Source organism: Saccopteryx bilineata, chromosome 6 (assembly GCF_036850765.1).
Source record: "Saccopteryx bilineata isolate mSacBil1 chromosome 6, mSacBil1_pri_phased_curated, whole genome shotgun sequence".
NCBI classification, from domain to species: domain Eukaryota; kingdom Metazoa; phylum Chordata; class Mammalia; order Chiroptera; family Emballonuridae; genus Saccopteryx; species Saccopteryx bilineata.
In genome coordinates this window covers 21,197,516-21,225,424 of record NC_089495.1, presented here as the reverse complement: position 1 = coordinate 21,225,424, position 27,909 = coordinate 21,197,516, and the positions used below count along the sequence as shown (strand labels likewise).

The window sequence follows — 27,909 nt, the reverse complement described above, 5'->3', positions numbered from 1 at the left end:
AAGACTCCCACAGGGTGGCTGCCTGTCAGCTTGCCCCAAGCCCGCTCCTTCCTGACTGTCGCCATCCTTTCTATCTGTTCCTTTAGACCGAGGACCATTAATCCACTCCCTCAAAGTTTGTCTGGGGACTGTATTCATTATTTATTTGGATAAATATCACGGCACACAAAATGAATCTTTTTTTAAAAGTTTTTTAAGTTTTCTAATCAATACTTTTTTTTTTTCCAGACACAGAAAGAGAGTCAGAGAGAGAGGGACAGACAGACAGGGACGGAGAGAGAGATGAGAAGCATCAATCATTAGTTTTTCTTTGCGACACCTTAGTTGTTCATTGATTGCTTTCTCGTATGTGCCTTGACTGTGGGGCTACAGCAGACCGAGTAACCCCTTATTCGAGCCAGCGACCTTGGGTCCAAGCTGATGAGCCTTGCTTAAACCAGATAAGCCCGCGCTCAAGCTGGTGACCTCGGGGTCTCGAACCTAGGTCCTCCACATCCCAATCCAACGCTCCATCCACTGCGCCACCGCCTGGTCAGGCTAATCAATACTTTTAAATACATATACAAGTAGCAATATTGTGGGATGAACTCCATGTATCCACCATGCTTTAGCATGTGTCAACAACCTACTCATGACCAGTCATGTTAATCTCTGCTCCCCTCCCCCACCACTCTCCCTTTCCCCAGATTTTAAAGCAAACCCAGTTATTTCATTATTTTGGTACATCTTTAAAAAAAATAATAAAGTCTTTTTAAAAATTTATTATTTTTTTTGATAACCACAGTACCATTATTGCACTTACCTGTATTATCAGTAGTTCCTTAATATCATCCCATTCCTGGCCAGTGTTCATATTTCCCATTGTGAAGCCTGGGTTTTATCAGCTTTGACTTAGGATCGCTAACTGGAACAGTTACATCTCTAGAGAGTAGACCAGGGGTCCCCAAACTTTTTACACAGGGGGCCAGTTCACTGTCCCTCAGACCATTGGAGGGCCAGACTATAAAAAAAACTATGAACAAATCCCTATGCACACTGCACATATCTTATTTTAAAGTAAAAAACAAAACGGGAACAAATACAATATTTAAAATAAAGAACAAGTAAATTTAAATCAACCAACTGACCAGTATTTCAATGGGAACTATGCTCCTCTCACTGACCACCAATGAAAGAAGTGCCCCTTCCAGAAGTGCAACGGGGGCCGGATAAATGGCCTCAGGGGGCCACATGCAGCCCATGGGCTGTAGTTTGGGGACCCCTGGAGTAGACCATTCCGCTCATCCCACAGGTAACGCTCGCAAAGGCGTAACTATTCAGAGCGCACTGAGAGCCTGCTGCCTCCAGACGTATCTCGGGCCTGTACGTCTGGGACACAGTCTGAGAACTGCTTGCGACCTCTTGGACCTGTTTGCCTGTGCTAGTTTTCCCAGACCATCACAGTGAGTGGGTCAGGAAGGGTGTGCGAGCTTATGTGAAATCAGAGGTCAGTGTTATGTTAGGGGAGGCTCAGTTGAGAAGAGGCATCTCCTAGGGTTGCCCTAAGCTCCAGGTCCGCTCAGGGCTGCTCCGTTTTCTGGTAAGCTGGTTACATCCACTCAGCGCTCACTGGTCAGTCTTCACAGACATAAGCCAGGGACGCTTTCTGTTCAGCATCATCTTGGACGGGAGCCCCATCAGGGCCTACTTTGATGCTGCTGCTGAAAGTGGGGGTCGGGGGAAGTTTAGAAGGGGAGAAGGAACGGACAGGGACTTCAGTGAGGAGAACGGCCACTTCACGTCTCTTGTTTCGTGGCCCCTCTGCTCCAGCCTCTTATGCAGGCCCAGGCTGAGGTCACCGCTGATAACAGGAGGAAGACCAGCTCTTGGGCCGTGTCCAGCCCCAAACCAGCCCTCACCCTCCTGCCCGGCCCACCATTCTCCCAAGGTGTTTGTAAAAGCCTATGATTTTTGTTGCTTCTAGAATGTACCATGACACGGTTATCAAAAGACTAACAAACCCAAAACAAAAATTAAACAAAACCCCAAACTCTATTTTCAAAGCCCATAGAAGAAAGGAGAAGGCAGTTTCAAGGGAGAAGGCAAAATGTTCTTTTTTAGAGTGATTTTCCCCCTACTTCACAGACCTCAGCCGAAAGAATGACAGAGGAGGGTGGCAGGGGCAGGTCCCGTCTGGGACAAGGCTGCAGGTGATCAGAGGGCAGGGCGCTGCCCAGCCTTCGCCTTGCAGCACGGGGACAGTTTGTGTTGTCATGGTGCTTCCCTCTCACTTTTCCTCTCTCCCTTTTTTTCCCTGACAAGGTCTAATGTAAATCTTTTCACCTTGGGGCTGTGTAGGTCATGTGGAGACGGCCCCCCAGCAAGCTGCCCCTCCCGAAGCAGGAAGACCTGCCGATGGTTTATCTGAGCAGCTTCCGTGGCGTCCCAAAGCCCGCCGGGCCCCCTGTCCCAGGCCCCGCAGACGGCCACCCTCGCTGCGCCCTGGTGGGCCTGCACAGCCCCGAGGCGCGCGGGGACCAGGGCAGCGCCGTCCACCTGCTGAGCCTCCCCCAAGAGAAGGCTGGGCGAGAAGACAGGTCCAAGCTTCCCTACCAAGAGCCGACCACCACTCAGGAGAGCTTCCGCCAGAAGCTAGCTGCCTTCGGAGGGATGACAGCTGGCTGTCACAGGGGCCCTGGGCTCTACCCCTCCCCACAGCCCCTGCGGGAGTCTCTGCCCTCGGAGGATGACAGCGATCAAAGGTGCTCACCGTCCGGGGACAGTGAAGGGGGAGAGTATTGCTCCATCCTGGACTGTTGCCCCGGGAGCCCCGCTGCCAAGGACGCCGCGCAGGCCAAGGGCCCCCCGCTCAGGTCTGGCGGAGGCTACTGCTCCCCGACGTGCTGGGAGCCGGGAGTGTGTGGGGGGCCGGCCGAGGGCTTCCGCAGGGAGGGCTGCGGCCAGGGCCCCGCAGAGGTCCTGCCCAGCCTGGGCCCCCAGAAGCTGTCTCTTCCGGCGGAGGCCGCCAGCTCCTCCGAGGGCCTCTCCTGCGACAGTGCCAGCAGCAGTGCCAGCAGCCCCTTCGCCCCGGCCCCGGAGAACGACTACTGCGCCCTCGCGAAGGAGCCCGGGCCTGCAAAGCCACAGGACTCCGGCTGCCAGGTGGGGGCCGCTAGCCGGTGCCTGGGGCCCCCTGGGGAGCCCCAGCCCCCAGCCCACCCCAGGGAGGCGGTGCAGCCTGAACCCATCTATGCCGAGAGCACCAAGAGGAAGAAAGTGGTTCCAGTGCCTTCCAGGCCACAGGCCAAGGCAGAGCAGGCGGCAGCGGCCCCCGGCCAGGGCCAGGGCCACGGCCACGGCCAGGTACGGACCGCTAACACCTGGGCTCAGAAAGCCGCACCCGGCTGGGGCCGGGACAGGGAAGGCCCAGACATGGCCCCCCAGGTGGCGGCCACTATCACGGTCATGGCAGCCCACCCAAAAGAGGACCACCGGACGATTTACCTGAGCAGCCCGGACTCCGCCGTGGGCGTGCAGTGGCCACGCCAGCCTGTGAGCCAGAACGCGGACGCGGGTGCCCAGGAGACTGCAGCCGGGCCAGGGCCGAGCTCCAGGGAAGGCGGTCGTCACACTGCCAGTGAGAGCGGCCCCCACGGGAGGCCTGCCATCCCTCCCAAGCTGTCCAGGAGTAGCCCGGGAGGGTCCCCGGTGTCCCCGTCCGCCTCCACACTGTCCGACCTCAGCGAAGGGAGCTCGGGGGGTGGCCCTGGGCCCCAGCCTCCAGCCAGGTGCCCCCCTGACCCAGCCTCTTCCTGCCGGGCCAACGGGGTCGCCCACCGGGACTCTGCCAAGTGTCCCCCATCTGCCACCACTGCCTCAGCCTTGGACCAGCGGCGGCCCCGGTACCAGACTGGGGCCTGGAGCCATCAGTGCCCGATCGAGGAGGAGGTGGAGCAGGACTTTCTGAGTCAAGGCTGGGGACGAGAGACAGAACATGGCCCCACGGACTCCCCCGGCTCCTCCACCTGGCACCGTCTCTGCCCGGCCGACGGCTCCTCTGGGCAGAGCGACAAAGCTGGGGCCGGGATGAGCAAATCGGCCTCTTTTGCCTTCGAGTTCCCCAAGGACAGAAATGGGATTGAGGCCTTCTCTCCTCCTCCGCCACCTCCAAAGTCAAGGTGAGTACGAATGTCTGCGTGTGTCTCGGGGCTCGCCCGGCAGGACGGAGGGCTCTTCCCCCCGACACCTTTCCCACCTGCCCTGACGGCCCCCGGCCCGGGCTCTGCACCCTGCACGCAGGACCAGTGTCTGCCCGGCCCTCGGGTCTCTCTGGGAGCTGCGGCTCCTGTTTGTGGGCACCAGACAGACCGACCAGCAGTGCCCTGCTTGGGGTTGGCCCTTTGGAGTGAATTTTTCCGAGAAGCACTGCCAAGCTGTCACTCTTTCCTGGTGCCCGTCATTTTCTTCTCTGGTCTTCTTTTCTTCCCTATCTCTCTGAAACACCTTCACCAGGCTTTTTCAAGAGCCTGAAATTCTTTGTTTAGTGAAGCATGCAAAGAAGGCGGCTATGCTCCAGAATTTGGAGAAGGCCAAGGAGCAGTGCCTGCCGCCTGGGCGCGGCAGGAATGCTCACCCCGGTGGGGGTGAGGTCTGGGGGCCAAAAGCAGAAGTCTAGGAGGCTCTGCACATGGGTAGTAGCCCTCAGATGTGGTTTTTTAAAGAAAAAACAAGATGTAGTTTTGTTTTTGGCGTGCTGAAACTCACAGCTTTCTCCGTGGCTTCGCTGTTAGCTCCTGCCACTTCAAAGTACCTTCCCAAGGCCCAAGACAAATAAATGCGTTTTGTAAGGTCCTGAGTTGTTCACGGAATTTAAATTCCGGGGGAAATAACATCCCTTCTATGAAAGCAAATCCGATTCCTCTCAGGAAAAGGAGAAAGCTGCTGTGTCTCCGTTTAGAAGGACAGCCTTTAGAGAGAGCCTTCCTGCACGTTCCCCAGCCCTGTCATTGCCAGGGGGTCTGTTTCAGCCCACGTGCCTCCGGGTTGGTGTCAGAGGCAGGGGCTTGACCGCAGAGAGAAGCTGCTGTGACACCTGACTTAGAACAAGAAGGTATCAGAGGCTGGGAGGCGCTCTACCGTGGACTTTTTTCGCGACCGCTGCTCTGTTCTGCTGTTGTTGCCTTGGCCACCCGCCATGCGAGGTAGACATCCTCCAGGTCCTCAGGGGATCAGTGACTCTCTTTGGTTTCAGTTTTAACTCCCTAAATGAATGAGGGGTTCAGCAGCTAAGAGGAGCTCCCAAGTCCGTGGCACTCTCTGGGGTCTGGGAGTTGATGTATTAACTCATTTGATCCTCAGAACAGCCCTAGGAGGTAGGAATTACCACCCGATTTACAGATGACAAAACAGATAGAGCTGAGGTAAGATGCCCAGGTCACGCAGCTGTCCCGGGCAGTCCGGCTCCAGAGTCGGTTCCGAAACACGGAGGGCACACTAGCAGGCAGAGGGAGCGAGAGTAAAACATGGGTGTAACCTGTCTGCCTCAGCCCCGGGCAGGGGAGAAGCACAGGCTGTCGCATCAGCAATCAAGTTCATATTGCATTTATCTCCACCACAGGCTGAAGGATCTTGAACAAGCCACTCGCCATGACTGAGCCTCCAAGTAACTGTTCTCTAAAACAGGGCGACAGTAATAATACTATTCTAACACCACTAATTGAAAGGCTCACGTGAGATGAGCAGGCTTCGATGCAGAGGTTACTTACTATGTGGGCAGAAGCTGCTGCCTGTGGCCGGGACACCCACACCTCTAGAGAACCAGCCTCGCCCAGTCCCAGAAACACCACTGGAGCTTTGGAGAAGGAACTAAAAGGTTCTCGTTTAAGAATCAAAGGGTTTGCCTGACCAGGTGGTGGCGCAGTGGATAGAGCGTCAGACTGGGATGCAGAGGACCCAGGTTCAAGACCCCGAGGTCACCAGCTTAAGTGCTGGCTCATCTGGTTTGAGCAAAGCTCGCCAGCTTGGACCCAAGGTCGCTGGCTCGAGCAAGGGGTCACTCGGTCTGCTGAAGGCCCACGGTCAAGGCACATATGAGAAAGCAATCAATAAACTAAGGTGTCACAACGAAAAACTAATGACTGATGCTTCTCATCTCTCTCCGTTCCTGTCTGTCCGTCTGTCCCTCTCTCTCTGACTCTTTCTGTCTCTGTAAAAAAAAAAAAAAAAAAAAAAAGAATTGAAGAGCTTGACAAAACCCCTGTCACCATTGCAATGTGTTAAAGAACAAAAATTGAGCCAAGTAAAGTTAACGATCTAATGGGCTTTATGAAATAATTCATGAATCAGGCAGCATCCCACCTAACAAACAGGTGCTCCAAGGAATGGTATCAATGGAATGCCTTTATAGGCAGAAACAGGCTGAGACAAAGGAGTTAAAAGATCAGGCAAAATCACCCTTCCTTGGGGGAGGCAGATTGCCTCACTAAGGTTGACCACAAATGCCAAATTGATTCTTGGGAGAGGCTAAACTTACAATTAAATTAGGTATTAAGTCTTGGTGGGTCTTACCAAAAATGACTCCATTTTGGACCTTTTTTTTTTTTTTTTTTAACAATTCCTCCCTTTTGACCAAATTCTCAGTGTGAGAGATGTGATAAAAACTTAAGGCATCAACGCCTCTCAAAGCTACTACTCTGTAGTAGTTCTCGAAACTTTCGTTGATCTTTTTCGTTTCTTTCTTTATTTATTTTTGCTGAATCTCTCTGGTATTCACAGGTTACAACTTCAGGCTCACATGTTCTTAAGGTAAGCCCTGTCGGGCACAAACCACTTCCACCGAGGTGGCATTGTTAATGAATTCATTCGCAGGAATTGTTGCATTTGCCCGTTCATGCCAGGAGTCAGGTAGGTTTCTCCTAGCCTGAAGTAAGTGTTTTTCTGAGTTCCAGAGGTTATCCACCTCAGCAGTGGTCTGGGAAATACAGGTGATGGCACTATCTTCCACTTTGGCCAGTGCCAGAGTAAAGAAAAGACAGAAAAGAAGGAAGGGTTTCATTTCTAGCTAAACAGGAAGGTTTGATCCGGCCCCTTGGGCGAAGCAGTCCTCAACAGTGGCAGCCCCTTCTCTTTTCAGTGCAGCATTTGGATAAAATTCAGTTCCATGTCATCTTGCTTTTTTTGAATCCCGGTTTTATTTTTATCTTTATATTTTTTATTATTTATCTTTTTAGTGAGAGACAGACAGGAAGGGAGAGAGATGAGAAGCATCAACCCATAGTTGCAGCACCTTCGTTGTTCATTGATTGCTTTTCATATGTGCCTTGATGGGGTGGAGGGGGTTCTTCAGCTGAGCCAGTGACCCCTTGCTCAAGCCAGCGACCTTGGGCTTCATGCTAGCAACCTGTGGGCTCAAGCCAGCAACCATGTCTATGATCTCACACTCAAGCTGGCGACCTCAGGGTTTCGAACCTGAGTCCTCAGCATCCCTGGCCGACACTCTATCCACTGTGCCACCACCTGGTCAGGCCTGGTGTTTATTTTCTTTTTTTAAATTCTGGAAATTTTAACCCAGCTCTGCTCCGTGATTTCAAAGTCATTAGAAATCTGCACTTGTCATAAGTCCCTTCTATGAATCTCCTTGAAAATAAAGCACTTTTTAGGAACACTTCAGTAAACCACCAGAGTAAAAACATGACTATAAGTGACAAAAGATTTGAAAATACCCACTGTTAAAGATCTGATATGAGTTTATTATAATAGACTTGACAAGGAAATTTGATCATTCCTATAGTGTGTAACATTTTATAATATTATACCAGAACATACTACACTTTAGGAATTTCATACAATTTCTTATACTTATCCTAATACAACATAAAGAAAGTTGAGTATTACTTTTTATTTGACAATACTTCCCGTGTACTTTAACATATCAGATAAGCCTAATGACTTTAACATTTTCCTTTTTACGATGAGAGAGAAAAAAATCTTTTGAGATATTCCAGGAGCCTTCTAGAAAATCCCAAGTTATTCAAGGTCAGAAAGACTTCATTTGGAATTTGTTTGGGGGAAGTTTGTTAAAAATAGCAAAAGGTTTTTAAAACATTTAGTCAAGTAAGATCAGAGGTTAATGTGAATAATACTCAGTTATTCATTCAACACCAAAGTGACAGTTAAAATTTTACAGGCAAATATAAAAGCTTACATAGTTCTGAGCAAATCTAGCTCTTTTATTATCAAGAAGAATAGGTTTACCAAAAACCCGTATCTTACTTCCCTGCATACAGAATTGTCTTCCTATTTATTCCTAGTAGTTTTAATTACATATATACAAATTCTTTATCCTCAAAAACCTTTCATTTCTAGTGAAAACTAAGAAGTAAATTATTGTAAACTTTTTTTTACATTAGCATTCTGTGGCTCAGTAGACTTACAAATACTTTTTTATAATTTTTAGAAACATACGCTTTCTCATAGAAAATTTCTCAGCGTGGCACAAAATATGTTTACTAATAATAGGTCCAAATAGCTTTAGTTCCTCTGTAAAAGGAAGCCACAGTGGAAACCTTATGTTCAGTAATTAATGACTCATTATTTCAATCATCTAGATATTTAATAAATTTCTGTTATTTAGCTTAACCTTAGCAAAACTTTAAAGTTTCAACTTACCAAAAGATTTTGGGGGGACTATTTAAAAAGTTCACCTAAAAACTTTTTAATTCAACTTACAATTACTTAATTTACTTGTCTTTATGTTTAGATTACTTATGAAAGTTTTCCAAGGTGGAAAAATGTTGGAAGGTCTTCGGACAACACATAAGGTTAACTTCACATCTTCACTTGGGCCATCTGTTAAATGGGTTCTGTTTCTAAGCATCAGCTTCCCCTGCGACAAAGCTAGTGAATCTCCTGATGTGTATTATGGTCACTCAGAGCTCTGGGGAAAGGGGTTGTTTGATGCAGGGCAGAGTTACTTACACTTACTGAGATCCAACTGCTATCTAGGGCCATTATGAAAGAACAGAGAATGATTTGGGGTTTGCCTGTGGTCCTGTTCTACAAAACTGACTCTGATTTCAAAGAAAAAAAAAGGTGATGTTGAGAACAACTTGGCTTTCCTGTGGTCTTGTTTTGAATGTTTGGCAGTCGCTTATCTGTCTGTCTGAGATACTGTCCTCAGTAAACTCCCACTGGGGTCCTGAGGAACCTCTTACTGTAATGCCATGGAAGACAAAGGCTTTCAACGCCCATTGGATGTGCTAACAGTGCCTTAGTTTTAGAAGCGTTGAAGCCTGTGCCCAGCCTGGCTCCTGGGCAGGTGAGGGAGAGCCTGGGTCCTTCCTTCCATGCTGCTTGCCAGGCCACCTCCTGCAGACATGGGCTCGTACCTCCTCAGAATGAAGGACCCCACCGAGTCTCTGGGTCTCCCCGTCCCAATTTCAGGCAGAGTTAGAAGGTGCGGAGAGACAAGTACTGCTGGTTAGGAAACCAGAACGCACAGGAAAGAAGTGTGGACTTGTTAGTTTAAATGTCACGTTCAAGACGTAAGGCAATTTAATGAGAGCAGGAGAGCCGAGGAAATAATTAAAATGCAAAAGAATCAAGTTTATTTCTGCCTTTTATTCTTCGCAGAGGCCAACCTGTTTCTAAATGACTTATGGCTTTTGAGCGACAAGGTCAGTTGCAGGAGAATCGTCTGATTAGCGCAAACAGCTCACTAAGAAACCCCAAATCAGGAAGGTAGGCCCGACCTCGGAGGGGGAACTACTGGGGACAGGTGAATGAGAAATGAGACAAGGCCGCATGGCTGTGGTTTCCTGACAGTCCGGCCCCGTGAGGCCGAGCCAAAGAAAGAAGAGTTTGACCAGGAAAGCGAGGGATGACTTTGCTTTGCGGTTGTCACTCGTGTGAATTATCACGTTCGCCCACGGCTCACCTACGCTCTCCCTCTCTGTGGGATTCTGCACAGCAGAGACGGAATCTGCCCTTGGGCTTTGGGTCCCTCTTAATTTCCCTCTCTCCCTTCCACATTGCTTCTCAACAGACAGGTGGTGGCAGTGTCCCAGCTGCAGCTGCTTTCTGTCCCCGGAAGTGGCCCCTGTGCGGACCAACCCGGTATGGTGTCTCACTGACATGGCCTCCCTGTGTGAGCCCTGGCAGGAAACAGAGTGACTGAGATGGGCGTTGGCCTTCAAGACCCTGTGTCCAATCTGATTAAAGCTCCCAATGCTTCTTTTTTTTCCCCTCTCAACTCTGTGGCTCCTTTTGTGGCAGTGCATGGATGACAGGGGGCCTGCGGCAGTTTACAAGGAAACCTCATAGTCTTGATGCACAATGGGATTTTTCTTGTGGCGGTCTGAAAATCACGCTTCGCATTAGAAAGCCCTCCCTGACGACGCTTAACTTTTTTGACAGAACTGAATTTAGTCGGAGGAGGCCGAGTTGGTCCAGGAGAGAATGAATACTGTGCGTGCTTCAGGGGCATAATTCTCCCCCTTCCCCTTTCACGGAGTTTGGCAAACAGAACAAAGCGCATGTATCAGCAATGCAAGTTTATGTTCTGTTCTACGCCAGGGGCAAATTAATACTTGGCCTCTTCCCATGGGCTTGTGGAAAGAGTCTAAAACCCCTGGACATCTGATGATGCCATAGTGCTGAGAATTAAAATTGATTCCTATCTTTCTAGTCTGTCATTTTTTTTAAAAAAAAATCAGAGTTGACTAGTAGTATCTATAAACTATACATGGCATTCTCCCCATTTTTGAGCATGCATCCGTGGCTAAGGCTACAGATTAGAGCTTCTTTAATTCATCAACTTCTTTACCTCACTTTCTACTAATTCCTCACTTTCTTTTATGCCTTGCGCAGGGTGTTAAAAACAAACAAACCAGTGACTTCCCTTTAAGGCCCGATAGGGCTGCGCTGACATGATTAGATCAGCAGGTGTGCGATATGAGCGCCCGGAGCTCACCCCTGCTCGGCTTCCCTGTGGGGAGACTATCTCAGAGCATCTGGATTGTCACCACATGCTGTGTTCTTCTGATCAGTAGTGCAGGGTAAACTCAGCCTGGTGCCCAGGAGGAGTCCTTCCTTTAACTGTCTGCCTACTGACCTGATCCGAGATCGAGATCAAGCTTAGTACAAGCATACAAATAACCATGGATTAAAGAAAAAAAAAATGCCAGATGCTCCTTAAAGATAAAGAGCATGCTTAGTCATCTGTAAGTCTATAATATCTATCTTGTTTGGTGCCTGGCACAAAATAGATGTTCAAGGAATATTGGCTAAAGGGTAGTTGTAGGCAGAGACCGCTCCCTGTTCATCTCAGTTCCTCCAAAAGCACCCAGTGCTGTGCTTTGCACATCAAGGAATGCTGGAGAAAGGAGCAGTTACTTTAAGCACTCGGATGAGAGTATCTCTCTGAAACCCAGCCTCCTGACGGTGCGGGCGCTGTGTTCCGGCCTCTGTTCTGGCAGGGAACCCAGCGTGCCTTGCACCGTGTGAAACTGGATCCACGTCTGTGTCTCCTAAAGCGTTTGTAAATCCCTTGGTGAGCAGGGACCATGTCTCATACTTTTCTTACTTTCCTACAGGATACCTTAGTACAGTGTCTGGGATACAGTAGGTATTTAATGAAGGATTGTTACATTAGAAAAAAAGAGGTCAGCGTGAACTACAAATTTTTTACTGGACACCCCATTATAATTATGTTGCTAGACTTGCTCAAAAGAACATTGTCACCTTCAGTGACAGAAACCAAGGTTAATAATTATTAATGCTTCAAGGTGGGTAAAACGCCTTGTGGGCACAATGCATCCTTTCATGGATTAATTACTCCCCAATGATCGTACATTTCACCTTTGTTGCTGGGCTCTCTTTCTTGGCTCTCTCTCACTCTCTCATTTTTTTTTTTTTTTTAAGCTGAGCAGGTGAGTGGAGCCAGCCCTTTCTTGCCACAGAATGTTCCTTTCAGGTATAATCACCTAAGGACTTTTCCCCCCTACCAGTGAATTGCAAGAAATTCCAGGGTGTGGTTTTGCTTCTCTGAAAGTAGATTTTCTGTGCTTTCTGAGGCAGGTTGTAAAACACACACCTGGGCCATATGATCAAGCCCCTTTTGTCCTCAAGTGATCAGAGGGACTTTGTTCCTGGAATGGCAAGCCTACTTTTTGGGTGTGGAACTCACCAACTGGTAAAAAATTTGCTTCGTGTCACTAAAGATTTGTTGCGGTTTTGGAATCTGTAACGCGCTCATGAAAGGATTTGCATTTCTTTCTATCAGGGTTGATAGGCCAACTACAAAGAATAGTCAGCAGCCCTTTCTGCAGGTGGTGACGTTTAGAGTTTAAAACCAGAAGTCTTCATCCTCTGGGCTGAAATTACTCCGTATGTCTTTATTGACTTTTGGACAGGTCCTTGGAAATGTTGGACATTAAGGGTGTCCGTGCTGTTTCCATACAACTCGGTAAAATTCCCGGCTCCAGTTAGCTTCTCTCTGATGCCCTGGAAAGCTCATTCTCTATGCTTCTCTAACGGGCGGACTCACGTTCTTCTTTGGGGGAGAAGGGGAACTTGCTGATCAAAGAGTACTTGAGGAAAAATCCTTCCCTTTTTACTCAGATATTTTACTCTCCGGTTAATTTTAGTATCTATCACTATCAAATGACCTCCCTGACTTCCTGGTAGTTTGGTTCTTAGTCATTTTGTGCCCACTAACGCACGTTCTATATAAAAACTAAGGCCTGACACCCAGGCAGGTAACTGGCTGCGTTGCCATTGTACGGGCCTGAGCTCTAGAAAGCCCTGCAGAATGGCGCCTGCTCCTCAGAAGCTCCATACAACAGTCAGACGAATAAAAATACAACTACATTGGGTAAATGCAAGAATAGCTGAGACAAATTGACATGTTAATAAGTAACGAGACTTTAAAGAAAGAAGGGGTTTCGGAATTTTAAAATTAGTCATAGTGGGTGGCCCCTTAAATCGTTCTGATTCGTACGTGCAGGTGGAAGCAGGATTTTGCGATTGCTCGTTTTTGAACCGTGAGGGCAGTTAGGTGGCATCCTCCACACCAAGTCCGAGCAGTTGGAGTGGCAGTCTGGGGCTCCACGTGGAGCACAAGGAGGCCATGTGTCCACCCTGCAGGAAAGCTTGTAGTCAACCAGCAGTCTTCAGGTTATGCGAGAAGGGAGTGCAGATGTGTGCTGGCTATTTGCCAACCCAGGTTTAAACTCTGAAATTTACCATCTATAAGGCAGAATCATTGGTGCTCAGTAACTGCGCCCTATACTTATTTAAGAGCTCCATACCTGGTTGGGGTGGCCTGGCCAGGTGGCCCTAAACCAAGTGTTTGGCAGAAGGTGTTCATTCTTTTTGATTACAGCTTCAGATTTCAGACTATAATGCCAAAATGTTTCCTCTTAATGAGTAATTATGAATACTTCATGAATTTTAATGGGTGATTATGACTAGCTCATGAAGTTTTAGAATTCAGTATTTTAGTAAATAACAGTGACCATGAAATCTATCATCCATTATTTTAAGTCTTATTTCTCTTTACTTTTATTGACTTAAATGTACTTTTTCAGTCCTTAAATCTTGTTAAATAATGTGTGTTCACTTAGCCTTACTGACTTTGGCTTGTACCACTGACTTTCTATGTCCTGGATTGGAGGGTGAGGAGGTAGGGGCTGGAGGTTTGTCAGAATCTTTTAGAGTAGTAGTTTGATAATAGAAATTACGTATTATAATATAAATTTTAAAAATAAAAACGAAACTACTGGCCCTGGCCGGTTGGCTCAGCGGTAGAGCGTCGGCCTAGCGTGCGGAGGACCCGGGTTCAATTCCCGGCCAGGGCACACAGGAGAAGCGCTCATTTGCTTCTCCACCCCTCCGCCGCGCTTTCCTCTCTGTCTCTTCCTTCCCCTCCCACAGCCAAGGCTCCATTGGAGCAAAGATGGCCCGGGCGCTGGGGATGGCTCTGTGGCCTCTGCCTCAGGCGCTAGAGTGGCTCTGGTCGCAACATGGCGACGCCCAGGATGGGCAGAGCATCGCCCCCTGGTGGGCAGAGCATCGCCCCTGGTGGGCGTGCCGGGTGGATCCCGGTCGGGCGCATGCGGGAGTCTGTCTGACTGTCTCTCCCTGTTTCCAGCTTCAGAAAAATGAAAAAAAAAACAAAAAAAAACAAACAAACTACTATTTTTATAATACGTAGTACAGAGGTCAGGAACCAATGGCTTGCGAGCCTGATGTGGCTCTTTTGATGGCTGCATCTGGCTCGCAGACAAATCTTTAATAAAAAATAATAATAACGTTAAAAATATGAAACATTCTCACGTATTACAATCCATTTATTTCCTAGTGCTCATGTTCATGGTCGCAGGTGGCTGGAGCCAATCACAGCTGTCCTCCGGGACAACACCAAATTTTTACTGGATAATGTGTAACGTACACAGGTCGTTATATGGCTCTCACGGAATTACATTTTAAGATATGTGGCGTTCATGGCTCTCTCAGCCCAAAAGGTTCCCAACCCCTGACCTAGTATGTCTTGACCGGTGAAGTTAGACCATTATTTTTATAGCCTTGGGGACAAAGCGGGTCTTCCTAGGAGAAAGTAGGAAACCAAGTTTTTATGATGTGTTATGTTTACCTGGTGACCTCCCTCCCAAACCTCTCAAAATGCCTTCTCTGTATTCATGTCCTCTCCAAAACTCGAAGCAGAGGAATTATCTGTAGAGTGACTTCTGAATCCAGCCTTTGAACCTTCTGCTTCCTATTTTACTTTCAGTGCTAGTCCATGTTTCCTATAACAGCAGACAAAAGCAGTGAAAGACATTCTTCGCACAGTTCAGAGCCTAAAACTTTCTTGGTCTTGGCAGTCATTTAATCACTGAGGATTTAGTGTAGGCGGAGCCAATATAAATTGCCAAGTAAAATTAGGTATTAGACTACACTGTGCCCCACAATCTTTATTCCTGACTGTAAGCCTCAGAGAAACACACACACAGGTCAAGAAGGGGACACATACGATGAAGATTATTACAACACTGTTTGAAGCGGGTACCTGGGGCAAACCCAGGTGTCCATCTCTAGGGAAACAGAAAAGTAAAAGATAGTGAATATAAAATGAAATACTTAATAGCCATCAGGAACTATGGACTAGATGCACATGCAGAAACAACATGGGCCTTAAACTGGTATTGCGTGAAATAAACTAAGAAACAGAACAAGATCTGTAACACAGTGTAATAATCAATATAAATTTAAAACACACATACTAACACTACATACTTTTGAAAGATAGCTCCAAGGAGTGTCTTCAAGGAAATATAGTGTGAGCGCCTGGGAGCGGGAAGTGGGCCGAGTCAAGGATTGGAGGTGGGGAGGAAGAGAAAAATTTTAAAAATGCAAGTTAACCTGAAAGTGTGTAGGTAATTGGGACACATGGTTATCTCACCTCTCTGCACTCAAAGTAAAGAATATGAAGAGAGACTGTGAAAATGGAGAGTTAGAGGATTTTCTTGAGAGGCAAGAATTAAGAACTTCAAGAAAAGTGATGGCTGTTTGGAATAGCGGCTTTGGAAAATGGCAGGTCAAGTGCATGCGTGGCCAGGGAGCCCCGAGAGCTACCTGAAGAGGGGAAGCGTGATTAACTGTGGGCAGGTCAAGTGCAAGGGAGGCCAGGGAGCCCGAGAGCTACCTGAAGAGGGGAAGCCTGATTAACCGTGGGCAGGTCAAGTGCAAGGGAGGCCAGGGAGCCCGAGAGCTACCTGAAGAGGGGAAGCCTGATTAACCGTGGGTAGGTCAAGTGCAAGGGAGGCCAGGGAGCCCGAGAGCTACCTGAAGAGGGGAAGTGTGACTAACCGTGGCCCCAGGCTGCATGGCTGGGTCCTTTCCTAGAGAAGCTCTGCACTGCCTGCTGTAAGAGTGAAGATGGAAGGTGTGTGGAGGTACCAGGGTGATACTGTGCTTTATAATAAGAAATACATAGTCGGTCTTCCTCCCTAGTTCTAGCACAGAAATCCTAAAACGATTAGAATTTCCTAAGTGCTGAATTTCCCAAGAGCCAGGAAGATGTCTTTTATTATGCTCAGGAGGTGATTTTGGGAACCCACCTGAAAAAGGAACGGGTTGCTAGGGGAAGCAGCCACTGTGATGAGAGGTGGACTTTCAGTCCCCCCCACGCCCCTCCTGGAGGGGAGAGGACACTTTCAGGCCACCCCACGCCCCTCCTGGAGGGGAGAGGACACTTTCAGGCCACCCCACGCCCCTCCTGGAGGGGAGGAGGACACTTTCAGGCCACCCCACGCCCCTCCTGGAGGGGAGGACACTTTCAGGCCACCCCACGCCCCTCCTGGAGGGGAGGACACTTTCAGGCCACCCCACGCCCCTCCTGGAGGGGAGGAGGACACTTTCAGGCCACCCCACGCCCCTCCTGGAGGGGAGGAGGACACTTTCAGGCCACCCCACGCCCCTCCTGGAGGGGAGGACACTTTCAGGCCACCCCACGCCCCTCCTGGAGGGGAGGACACTTTCAGGCCACCCCACGCCCCTCCTGGAGGGGAGGACACTTTCAGGCCACCCCACGCCCCTCCTGGAGGGGAGAGGACACTTTCAGTCCCCCCCACGCCCCTCCTGGAGGGGAGGAGGACTAGGGGCCAAGGCCTTTGCCAGTGGTCGATGATTACTCAGCCATGCCTGTGTGACGGAGACCCCCTGTGGACCCGAAAGGCCAGGGTTGGGAGAGCTTCCAGGTTGGTGAACAGGTGGCAGTACAGGGAGAGGGCAAGGGAGGCCCGCACCCTGCCCCCATGCCTTGCCCTCTGCCCTCTGCCCTCTTCCATCGGGCTGTTCCTGAGATATATCCTCCTAAGAAACTTGTTTCTCTGAGTTCTGAAAGCCACTCTAGCACAGTAATTGAACTCAAGGAGGGGCTTTTGGAACCTCCAGCCTATAGAGTTGATCAACCAGAAGCACAGGTGACAACCTGGACTTGAGTTTGGCATCCGCAGTAGAGGGCAGTCTTGGGGGACTAAGGCCCGCACCTGTGGGATCTAATGCTGTCCCTGCATAGATAGCGTCAGAACGGGGGTGAATGGTAAGACACCCAGCTGGTGTGGAAGAATCGGTGGTGTGGGAACACCCGCCCATGTTGGATTTGGGTGACCAGAGCCCTTGCGTAGGGAGGGGAGGTTTCAACCAAGACTCAGGAGAGGGAGAGGCAGCTGCTGAGGAGCAGGGAGGACGGCGCTGGAAAACTGACCGGGGAGTGGGGAGGGGACCTCAGTGTTACTGGGCAACAGGCGGGACCAGAGCGGGAGTGGAGAAGTAGATCATACTAGTAACTTTGTCACAACTAGCCTGGATCTCCCAGGCTGGGAGGGTGGAAATGAAGTATAATGTAAGTAAGCACGTGTTTCTGAAGCCAAATAGTTGTGCTCAAGATCTGGGTCAACAAGGTGAGCTTGAAGCATTTGCTGAATCAAGAGAAGGAGAGAGAGATGATTCCCAAAGCGCGGTTGCCAAAACCAATAGCCTGAAAACAAAAAGATGTGGTAAGGCACAGATCATCTTGGTGGATGGATTCCAACAAGAATAGGTCAGGACTAGAACAGCAGCACGTCCCCGGTGGTGAAGAGCAACTCCACTGTTTCGGTCTACTCAGGACTAGAACAGCAGCACGTCCCCCGGTGGTGAAGAGCAACTCCACTGTTTCGGTCTGCTCAGGACTAGAACAGCAGCACGTCCCCCGGTGGTGAAGAGCAACTCCACTGTTTCGGTCTACTCAGGACTAGAACAGCAGCACGTCCCCCGGTGGTGAAGAGCAACTCCACTGTTTCGGTCTGCTCTAGTCAGTCACCAGAGGCCTCTGTGTGTCGGCAGAGAGGGTGGGGGCTGGAGCAGCTGTCACAACTCAGAGAATCATGGGAGGCTCTTTTTATGTGGGGGGAGGCAAGCCAATATAAAAGAGGTTCTCCTGTTTCTAAATTGTTATATACTGGATCTAAGCAACCTGGTCATCTGAGGAGTGTATCAGCCCCTGAATCTGGGGCTGCACGGAAAATTATCAAGTTCTTGTATCTGTAGCTTCAAAGTGCAGTCTGGTTGAGAGACATATCAACTCTTCCTAGTTATTTTAGAATAATGCATGTGATCAAAGCATCGCCTTGGTTAACATTTTCTTTGAGTTGCTTTAAAGATATCATGAAAGTAGAGGTATCAGGAAAAGATGGAATCTCTAGCCCATCTACTATTTTGTGCTTCTATCCAGGTAGCAAGAAAATTATAGGTTTATTGGAAGCTGCAGAAGTCTTCTCTCTGTCTCTGCCTTTCTATGGCTCTGTTTCTGTTTATCTCTCTCTCCATTTGACCAACCATCCGTTCATCCATCCACCCATCCATCCATCCATCCATCCATCCATCCATCCATCTATCCATCCACCCACGCACCCACCCGTCCACCCATCCTCATTTATTTTTCTATATAACTTAACACTATCTATGTACCTGGTGCTGTTTGTAACGCTTGTTAAATATTAAGTCAACGAACTTTTCTATCAGCCTTATGAGATAAGTGTTATTGTTGTCCACATTTGATAGACAGGAAGCTGAAGCACAGAGAGGTTAAGAGCCTTTTCCAAGGCACACAGCCGGTTCAAGCAGTGGAGCCAGGGCCCACACCCTGGCAGCGCCTCAGTGCTCACACTGTTAACCAGCACATCCGTGGGCTTCCTAGGTGACTTGAAATCCATCTGGGATGTTATTCAAGTGCTTGCATGGCTGTTCTTCGGAGGGGCCTCCCACACAGGATTGGCCCTGGGCTAGGCAGCTAGCAGGAGGTGCCCCTCTGTGGACTGCAGCTGCTCTGTCTTTACCTCCGTTTGTGATTCATCTCTTTCTTTTCATCTCTTCCCATCTGCCCCTTGTGTGAACAGATGAAAGAGCTTCCTCGACTTTACAGGCCAGGAGTTGGGAACTCACGTTTCTTAAGCGATTGTGCTGGAGATGTGAGTGTAGTGGATGGGGTGATGGGAGCCAGCTGCCGGGTGTTCTGCACTGTCTTACCGACTCCTCAGCAGCTGGCTCTCCCTGTCCTCAGCCTTAGCTGAAACTGCTCCTTGCCAGGTAACCCTGACCATCTGCTGTCCACTCTCCTGCCCTGGGCAACCCAGAGCTGCTTAAGGAAAGAACATAACCATGCAGGCTGGGGCCACAAATGAGCAACGCTGATTTTCTGAGACCAGAAAGGTCATTGTTTAAAAATGGTATTTCTCAATACCAAAGTATATCTGTCAGGCATATGACTGCAAATTTCCATTTGACTAATATAAGCATTTTTATCTTTGACCAAAACCAACTAGTAACCTAAATATGTGTGCATCTTTCTATCTTCAAAAATAAGTATGGCTGTAGTCCTGTTTTTAAATGGTTTCCACTGAATGCAGAGTGTATTCATCTTCAGGCTGAGCCAAAGGGCTCTTCAGCTTTACAGCGCTGCAGTCACTAGTGCATTAACTGAAAATGCAAATTGATAGGCCTGCACCCTGTAGGTCAGATGACCAACGATGAAACCGACTTCCTATCTTTGCACATGCTGATAGATCAGTGGGGAAAGCATGCCCCCAGAGCAGACCTGACTCATTAGTCCTTTCAGGTGGCACTTAGACACTTGCTAAATAATTCCCTTAGCATTTTCATCCAAGAGCACCAAAGATAAAAGCAATGAAAACCTTCCCAGCTTAGTGAGCTGCCTTCTTCATCCCCTGTCCCAGAAAACAACAACAATGCAATAGCTACGAGCTTTGTGCAAATTCAGGATATTCTGGGACTATTGTATGTTATAGATATGAGAAAGGTCCAGCTATTGAATCCAGCCTTCCTGAGGGTTGTGGTTTTCTCAGTGTTCCTACCTTTTGCAAGTTCTGCTGGGCAAGTATAATTTTTTTCTTAAAGGAAACATTTGTCCTCCCGGATGCCACTGAGTTATTGAAACAGAGGCAGATAAACTTAAGAAGCATTTAATAATGACTCTGTGTTCCAGCATGCCCTGACCGTGACACAGCTCCTCAGACAGTGTATATAATTCCACATGAGACAATTAGCATCATCTGCCCAGGATTATAACCAAATGCTCAGAGATGTGCATCGGGCTCCGTTCGGTAGTCAGACGGCTGAAAAGGTTTGGGAGGGATACTGGGGCTGGGTCTTGAGAATGGAAGTGGTTTGAAGGGGAGAGAGAAATGTTTCCTTTGAGTCAGCTTGGGGACGGGAGAGGGACCCAGCGTGCTTTAGGGGCAATGAGAGACTCCCCCTATTGGAGTGAAGAATTTACGAGGGAGAGTAGTAGCATATTAACCAAACTGGGCATCATTTTTTGCCAAACAAGAAATCTAGGCATGTGTTCTAATGTATAAACCGTGGGGGAGGGGGCGGTACTGAAAGCGAGATTGTCAAAGGAAATCTGGACTGTGTGTTTCTGTCACCTCCACATACCTGAGTTGATCCAGGACGGTGGCCTGGATCAGGAGTTCTGTGTGGGAGTCCTCACAGTCGGCCGTCATCGTGAGAGCAGAGTTTTAGAAAGGTTTTGCATCAGGATGTTGTTCCGAGGCTGCAACCCTTTTCTGAAGCTGTGGATTGAATCCTCTGTATACTTTTCCAGGTGCTTGACAAGTAAGAGGGGATGCTGTCGGCTCCACCCACTTCACATCCCTGGCACTTAACACTGGTGCTCAGCACACAGTGGGTAGCCAGTATTTCTTTGTTGAAAAACTTGGAAATGGTATTCAGGATGGGACAGGATGCGGGACACACTATGGGTAATACAGCCATAAGTTTAAAACAGGTGCTCTTATTCACCAAGCAAACCTGGGGTTCAGCTTGAATAGTTTAGGAATTTTGACTTGAGGACGTGGCTAAATCGTAGAGAGTAAGTGGGGGAAACTTAGTGTGTTTTTGAGAGTGTTTGAATTGCCTCTAAAGACGGAGCCCAGTAAGACAATTGCAGTGGTGCAGCGGGTCCCAGAGGCTGAGCCTTCCCTGCTTCCCTGCGCCGGGGCAGGAAGTGCAGTTCATAGAAAAGTCAGAGAGGAACCAAGCGGGTGGTTCACAGCGGGCTGACAAGGCACTGCGGGCTGCCTCGCCTCGGAAGCTGGCCCCTCATCCTCGGGGCTGCCACATAGGACCCTGCGGGCCCTGCCCGGCCCGTCACCGGGCTCGGGGAGGTCAGGCTGATGAGGACAGCACCACGGGCTGGAGTCTAGGATGGTAAGACGTTCTCATTCTTTGACTTAGACATGACTTGATTTATTTAAATCTAAACCCGTTCTGTGTTCTTCTTGGTAATTTTTTAAATGTCTATAGCCTTTTCCAACCTGCGTGACTAGCCTTAGCAGTGAATTTGACCATCTAAAGACTTGGTGGTGGGAATGTGTACGGAGTCTGGAGAGCTAGTCTAAAACTGCACGCTAGCATTCTTTGAGTGTTCATATACTTTGCTCCAGAGTCAAAAGGTGCTCAATGACATGTTTGTGGACTGAACCCAAGCGAGGGCCTTGGAAACGAACATTTGCCTCCGTCACACTTGAAATTGGGCTCTTGAGTGAGGATTCTAGCAGCCGTGGAAAGTTTGACATCTAGTCTCCGCCGCACGCTGGGGCCCAGCGTCTATTAAGAATTTCGGACACGATGAAAGCTCACGGGTATTTTTAGAAGAGGCTTGTTCCTACAAATGAGGAAGTCTGGCAGATGGCTCTTCCGCCTGGATTATTTTTTCTAGTTTTCTACCGTTAGGGTAGGGAGAAAACTCCAGCCAGGTTTCTTTCTCTAAGGACAATGAGGGGGAAAAGCCATTCTAAAAACACCAGGCGGCAGCTGCGGGGCTCAGTCTCCAAGGACGCTGTGCCACTGGCCGTGTGTGTCACCCTCCCGTCCTGTGACTGTGTCTAATCAACGGGGGGGGGGGGGGGGGAGGCAGGGAAGGAAGTCTGAGCAAGAACGAGTCATTTATCACACTGCGTGAGCAAAGACATCTGTGCAGGGCTGTTTTCTCCCTGCCCCGATAAGAGTGTTATTCACCACCCAAAGAGGAAAGACGAGGCTGTGCGGTGTTAGCCTACTGAAACCACTTCCTTAAAGGACGTGACATCAGGTTTCATCTTATAGATGGTTTGCGCCAGTTTTATGAAAGACAGACCATCATTAATGAGGGAAAAGTGCCCTTAAAGAAGTAAGCAGGGTCTTCTTATGTGTTGTTCCACGTATTGGGATTGCCGTTTGGCCTTAAGGCTGACAGAGGAATCTATGAGGACCCGGAAGAGTCACCTTTGGAATATTAAACCCTTTCCTGGGATTTTTAAGAAATCTGGGCCGTGGCCGGTTCGCTCAGTGGTGGAGCGTCAGCCTGGCGTGCAGAAGTCCCAGGTTCGATTCCCGGCCAGGGCACACAGGAGAAGCGCCCATCTGCTTCTCCACCCCTCCCCCTCTCCTTCCTCTCTGTCTCTCTCTTCCCCTCCCGCGGCCGAGGCTCCATTGGAGCAAAGATGCCCGTGCGCTGGGGATGGCTCCTTGGCCTCTGCCCCAGGCGCTAGAGTGGCTCTGGTCGCGGCAGAGCGACGCCCCGGAGGGGCAGAGCATCGCCCCCTGGTGGGCAGAGCGTCGCCCCTGGTGGGCAGAGCGTTGCCCCTGGTGGGTGTGCCGGGTGGATCCCGGTCAGGTGCATGCGGGAGTCTGTCTGACTGTCTCTCCCCGTTTCCAGCTTCAGAAAAATACCAAAAAAAAAAAAAAAATCTGTTGCACGCACACAGACTGAAGATCATCACAGAAACGACGTGATGATCAGTCTTGACCGTGGTGGCAGCTTCTCCCTGCATGTTTAAATCTCCTGCGGGCTTGCTCATTCTCTAATTAAAGTGGCTGTTGTCGAAGAGTGCAGTTCACACAGGTTTCCAGGGCGGAAGATTCCTGACACCTTGCGTACAAGAGTCATCACCCCAAGGTTTTACTTTTAAGAGAAAGGGTCACATTGTTCCCTCCCCATTTACACCTGAGCATTCCAAATGCCTATTGGGTTTTAGTTACCCGATGGGAACTTGGGCTTCTTGAGCCTTTCTTAGTAGAGAAACAGCAGTAATGTTGCTAGAAACCATGACAACATGAAATTGTGGCTTAGATACTAAGATTTACCAATGTGTGCTATAAGAGGATCCCTACTTCCCTACAGACTCCACACACACACACACACACACACACACACACACACACACACATTCCGCAGAGAATTTATCCTGCTGTCATAGGAATACTCTGATCTTGTCTACATTCACTTAGTAAGTGTTCAAAACTGTGACTTTTGCCTCACAGTCACTAGATGCAGAAGAATTAACCCCGAGTCTTAGAATAGTTGTCAGGTCCAAGAAATAGCTTGTTCATCCACAAGGCTGTCCCGTGGTAGAATGAACCCTCACTTAGCCTGCCTGTCCCACTGTGGGGCCTCATGGAAATCCCACTGGATCATGCCTTGTGGTCCAAGCCTGTCGGAGGCTCACCAGCTGGTCAACAGAGTAGGCATCCCCGGGCTCATTCAGACCCTAGTGATTTTCATTCCTTCTAGAAATCTTCATTTTCAGTTTGCCCAATATTTTGAGCATACAATAAAGTTCAAAAATAATTGAACTGACTTTCATGTAACTCCCTAAGATTTTTCAAGTATTAACATTTTGCCATTTTTTTTTAGATTTCTAAGATAAAATATTACAGGTACAGTGGAGGATCCCTCCTTATCTAATTTCCATTTCAATTTCCCATTGCTACCCAGAGTAATTACTATCTTGAAGTTGATGGGTATTATTTCCACTTTATTACCTATATGCGATAATACAAACAATAATAACACTGTTGTTTTAAATATATATATAATATGGTATATGTACTTAATACCACTTTTATGCTGTACTTGAGTCTTTTTGAAAGCTACTCATAATATTCATTTTAAGAATCATTTTCATATTGGTACATTAAAATTGAAGTTCATTTATTTTTTAAATGCTATGTAATATTCCATTATAATATTATACCGCAATATATCCATTTCTTTATAATGGACACTAGACTGCTTACAGTTTTGTTTGTGCTAGTAACACTGTGAGAGCTTCCCTAGGTCTGCTCGGTATAGTAAGGTAGCCACTGCTGTAAAATGTAGCTTGTCTAAACTGCACTGTGCTATAAATGTAAAATACATGGTGGATTTGGAAGACTTAGAATGAAGATGTAGAATATATTATTAATAACATATTCATTACATGTTGAAATGGTAATATTTTTATATATTTTGTTACCTAAAATATATTCTTTAAATAATTTCACCTATAATTTTTCAACTAAAAAATTTTAAACTATAGCTATTACTTGCATTATATTTCCATTAGACAAGACCGTTCTAGATCAAGAATTGGTAATCTACCACCCACGGGCCAGCCATCTGTGTTCATGAGTAAAGTTTTATTGGAAAACATGCCCACATATTATCTATGGCTGCTCTCCTGCTACAACAGCAAGGCTGAGGAGTTACATCAGAGATTATATGACCCATGAGCCTAACATATTTACCATCCAGCCCATTAAGGAAAAGTTTGTTGAACCCTATTCTACTGTGCATCCCAGTCCGACGCTCTATCCACTGCGCCACCACCTGGTCCGAACCCTATTCTAGAGCAATGATTTTTAACCTTTTAAAACCAGGACTCACAAAAGAAATAAATATATTGAATACTATAATCTATCAGACTTACTCTTGAAACTAAAGTTATATAGAACAAAGTTTCACAAATTCTTACTATATATTTTTATATTTTCTGGTCTGTTCTATTTTTTTTTTTAAATAAATTACTGGTCAATAAACTTTCGTAACTCACTAAATTCACTTAGACAATTCATTTACCACTAGTCATTTGAATATCATTGCTCAAAGATGTATACCTAAAAATAAAATTACTTCATTATAGGAATATTCCTAATCAATTTTACAAGATTCATCAAAGTATTATTCAGAGTATCTGTGTATGTGTGTAACAGTCTTCACTTCCACAAAGAGTACAAGAAAGTTCCCATTTTCTCTCATCTTTAACAGTATCTGATGTCTCCAGACTGATCTGATAAGTGTGAAATGCAATCTACTTTTATTTATAATCTGATTACTAGTAAGTTTGATCATCTATTCATCTGTCATGAAAAGTTAATTAACTTTTCATGTTTTTTTTTCATTTTTAAATTTCTTTCCACATTCATTGCCCTTTTATTTAATAAAGGTCATTTGTTTGTCTCTCACATTCTTCGTATATTCTGGATACCAACACTTGATCAGTTGTATAGATTTCATATGTGTGTTGCCTACTCCTAGGTTCAGTTTTTTCACTTTCTTTATAGAATCTTATTTTATCAGACAGAAGTTTTAAATTTAAGCAATAAAATTTGTCTATCTTTTTTCTGTGGTTCTATTTTATTTTTCCATCTCATTTAAGAGATCCTCCCCTCTCTGGTATTTTCTTATAGCAGATTTTAAGTCTTGGGGTGTTTTTCCGTCAAAACTTCATATTTGTACATGGTATAAGATATAGCTACACTTTTTTTCTTTTCTTGTCCTGTTTAAAGTTGGCATATGCGTACCATGAACTGACTTGTTCACCTACTTGTCACTGATGCACACTGTGTTTTGCACATAGCCAATTCCTATAGACAAAGATCTCTCTTTCGGATCTCTCTCCACATAATTATGGTCCCAGATAGATGAAAACAAATCTTTACTGATCTCACTTGTACTATAACCAGATCTAGATGGTTTTACAGACAAGTTTTATTAATCTTTCAAAGAACACGTAATCTCTATCATATACAAACTACATAAAATCATTGAAAAAGAGAAAAAGTTACCCAACTCATTTTATGACTCTGATTTAACCTTTATTCCAAAACTAGACAAGAACAGGACAAGGAAGAAAAATTACAGGCTAATGTAGTTTCACGTCACATTTAAATGTAAATATAAAAATCCAAAGTTAAATATTAGTGAAGCTGAATCCAGCCATGTGTAGTAAATTAAGTTCATGCCAAGTGTGCAAGTTATTAATGTAACCCATCACATTCACAGAAGGCGGAAAACAGTGATTTTTGTGTAGATGTAGAAAAACCATTTGATACAATTCAGTAACAATAAATGACTTAAGAGTAAAACACTTAGAAAACTTGAAATAGAACAAACACTTCCTTAACCTGATAAAGAGAACACCTACCAAACCCCACAGCCAGCGTGCACTTGGTGTTGAAGCTTACCTAATTGTCACGCTCTGGCATCGAGCGCCCTCTTTCTGGCGCCTGAGAGCTTTTCTTTCTTTCCGTGTTCTGTTACTTTAAGTAACTGTATGTGTGTGTGTGTGTGAGTGTGTACTCATCCACACATTTGTGTACTTTTTAGTTTTATCTGTTTATACACATGTCATCAAGTGTTTCTCTAAGTTTGCAGCACGGGGAGCCGTGCCAGCCAAGCAGCTCCGGTGCTGGAATTTCTCCCTTGGCAATTTTCTGCTCCCGAAGACCCGAGGGACAGCAGAGCCCACTCTAGAGGGGGCGGAGCAGTTGGATTGCCATAGCGCTGGCTCCTCTCCTAGACTGAGGAGTTGTCGCTATGCACAACTTCAGATTTTTGGCTTCATCTGAGAAGCATTCCTGATGGGTCTCTGATGAGAATAAGAATATTTTTATGAAACTTCTATGGTTATATTTTGCCATAGCCCTTCCTAAGGATTTGATGTTTCTAAGATCCTTACAGTGACTTTGAAATATAAAAACACTACTATCGTAATATCGCCATCCCTGTTACACTTCCACTGAACGGCTTAAACCATTTTTCATGGTGGTTTAAGGGTTGGAGATGTATAGAGATGTTTCTAGAAAGCACTTTTCGTGGTAGCAAACTTTCTCTCAACTTTTGTGTTAATGAACAAGAGATTCCAGTGACTGTGAATACCAGTACAGGGCCTGCCATGCTGAGCACAGAGAACAATCAATGCCTTCTCGACGCTAAGGTCATGTGCATTAAATAAGGCAGTTCTGATGCCAAATCAATACTGTATTGTATATTTCCTACAGCGGACACCGAGATATATAGATCTGCTGTCGGGGGAACAGGAATGTCATCAGGAAATAATCAGTCTAGACAAATCTGGGTTACCACCAACAGGGAAGGAGCTGGATTGATTGTGGTTGGTTTCAGTTTGTGGTGAAAATATCAGGTCCGAGTGAATATTCATGTAGTCTCTTGGAAAAGGAGAAGGAGAAATCAATAAGCTTAAACACTCTGCCTAATAATGGAACTGTTTTCTCCAAGACTGACTTCTTTGTTCTGGAACTTGGTACACTTGTCCCTGATTGGTGGCGGTGCTGTCTTAGAGATGCAACACAAAGACTTCATAGAAAGCCTGAGGGCAGGTTTATTCCATGGTTCTGGAATAAGGGTTATGTTAACATGATTCTGTCTGGGTGTTGTACTGGAAGTCTGGTTAAAATTTAAATAAAGTTTCCCCTAATTCCAAAGAACAACCTAGACCAGTGGTTTTCAACCGCCGGTCCCGGGACACCAGAAATTTCACAGACTGGCACAAAATTTCTGACGGATCAGCACCAGTTCGTGGACCGGCGGTTGAAAACCACTGACCTAGACTCTTTGAAGTTATGACGAGAGAGTAGCAAGTGAAAAAAAAAAATCCTGTGTGTTTAGTCTTGATTTGTAATTCACTTGTTTTGTGATCTGGTAAAAACTATCCAGTCTCTGTATATCTCTATACATTGGATTGTGGGATAATATTCAGTGTTTCTTTGTAGAGATGTTATACAGGATGTAATAGATGACACAAATGTTTTAACAGGCGGGATCAGAAT

At 46.9% G+C, this 27,909-nt stretch overlaps 1 protein-coding gene across 4 annotated transcripts in view; it reads left to right on the top strand.

Annotated features, from left to right (window-relative positions):
• PRAG1 (PEAK1 related, kinase-activating pseudokinase 1) overlaps positions 1-27,909 on the top strand; it is a 54,061-nt gene that overhangs the window by 5,158 nt on the left and 20,994 nt on the right. For all 4 annotated transcript variants that reach the window (XM_066235355.1, XM_066235352.1, XM_066235353.1 and 1 more), the window contains exon 3: positions 2,338-4,157. In XM_066235355.1, the coding sequence (XP_066091452.1) occupies positions 2,338-4,157 (1,820 nt within the window). The remainder of the gene's footprint in view (positions 1-2,337; positions 4,158-27,909) is intronic.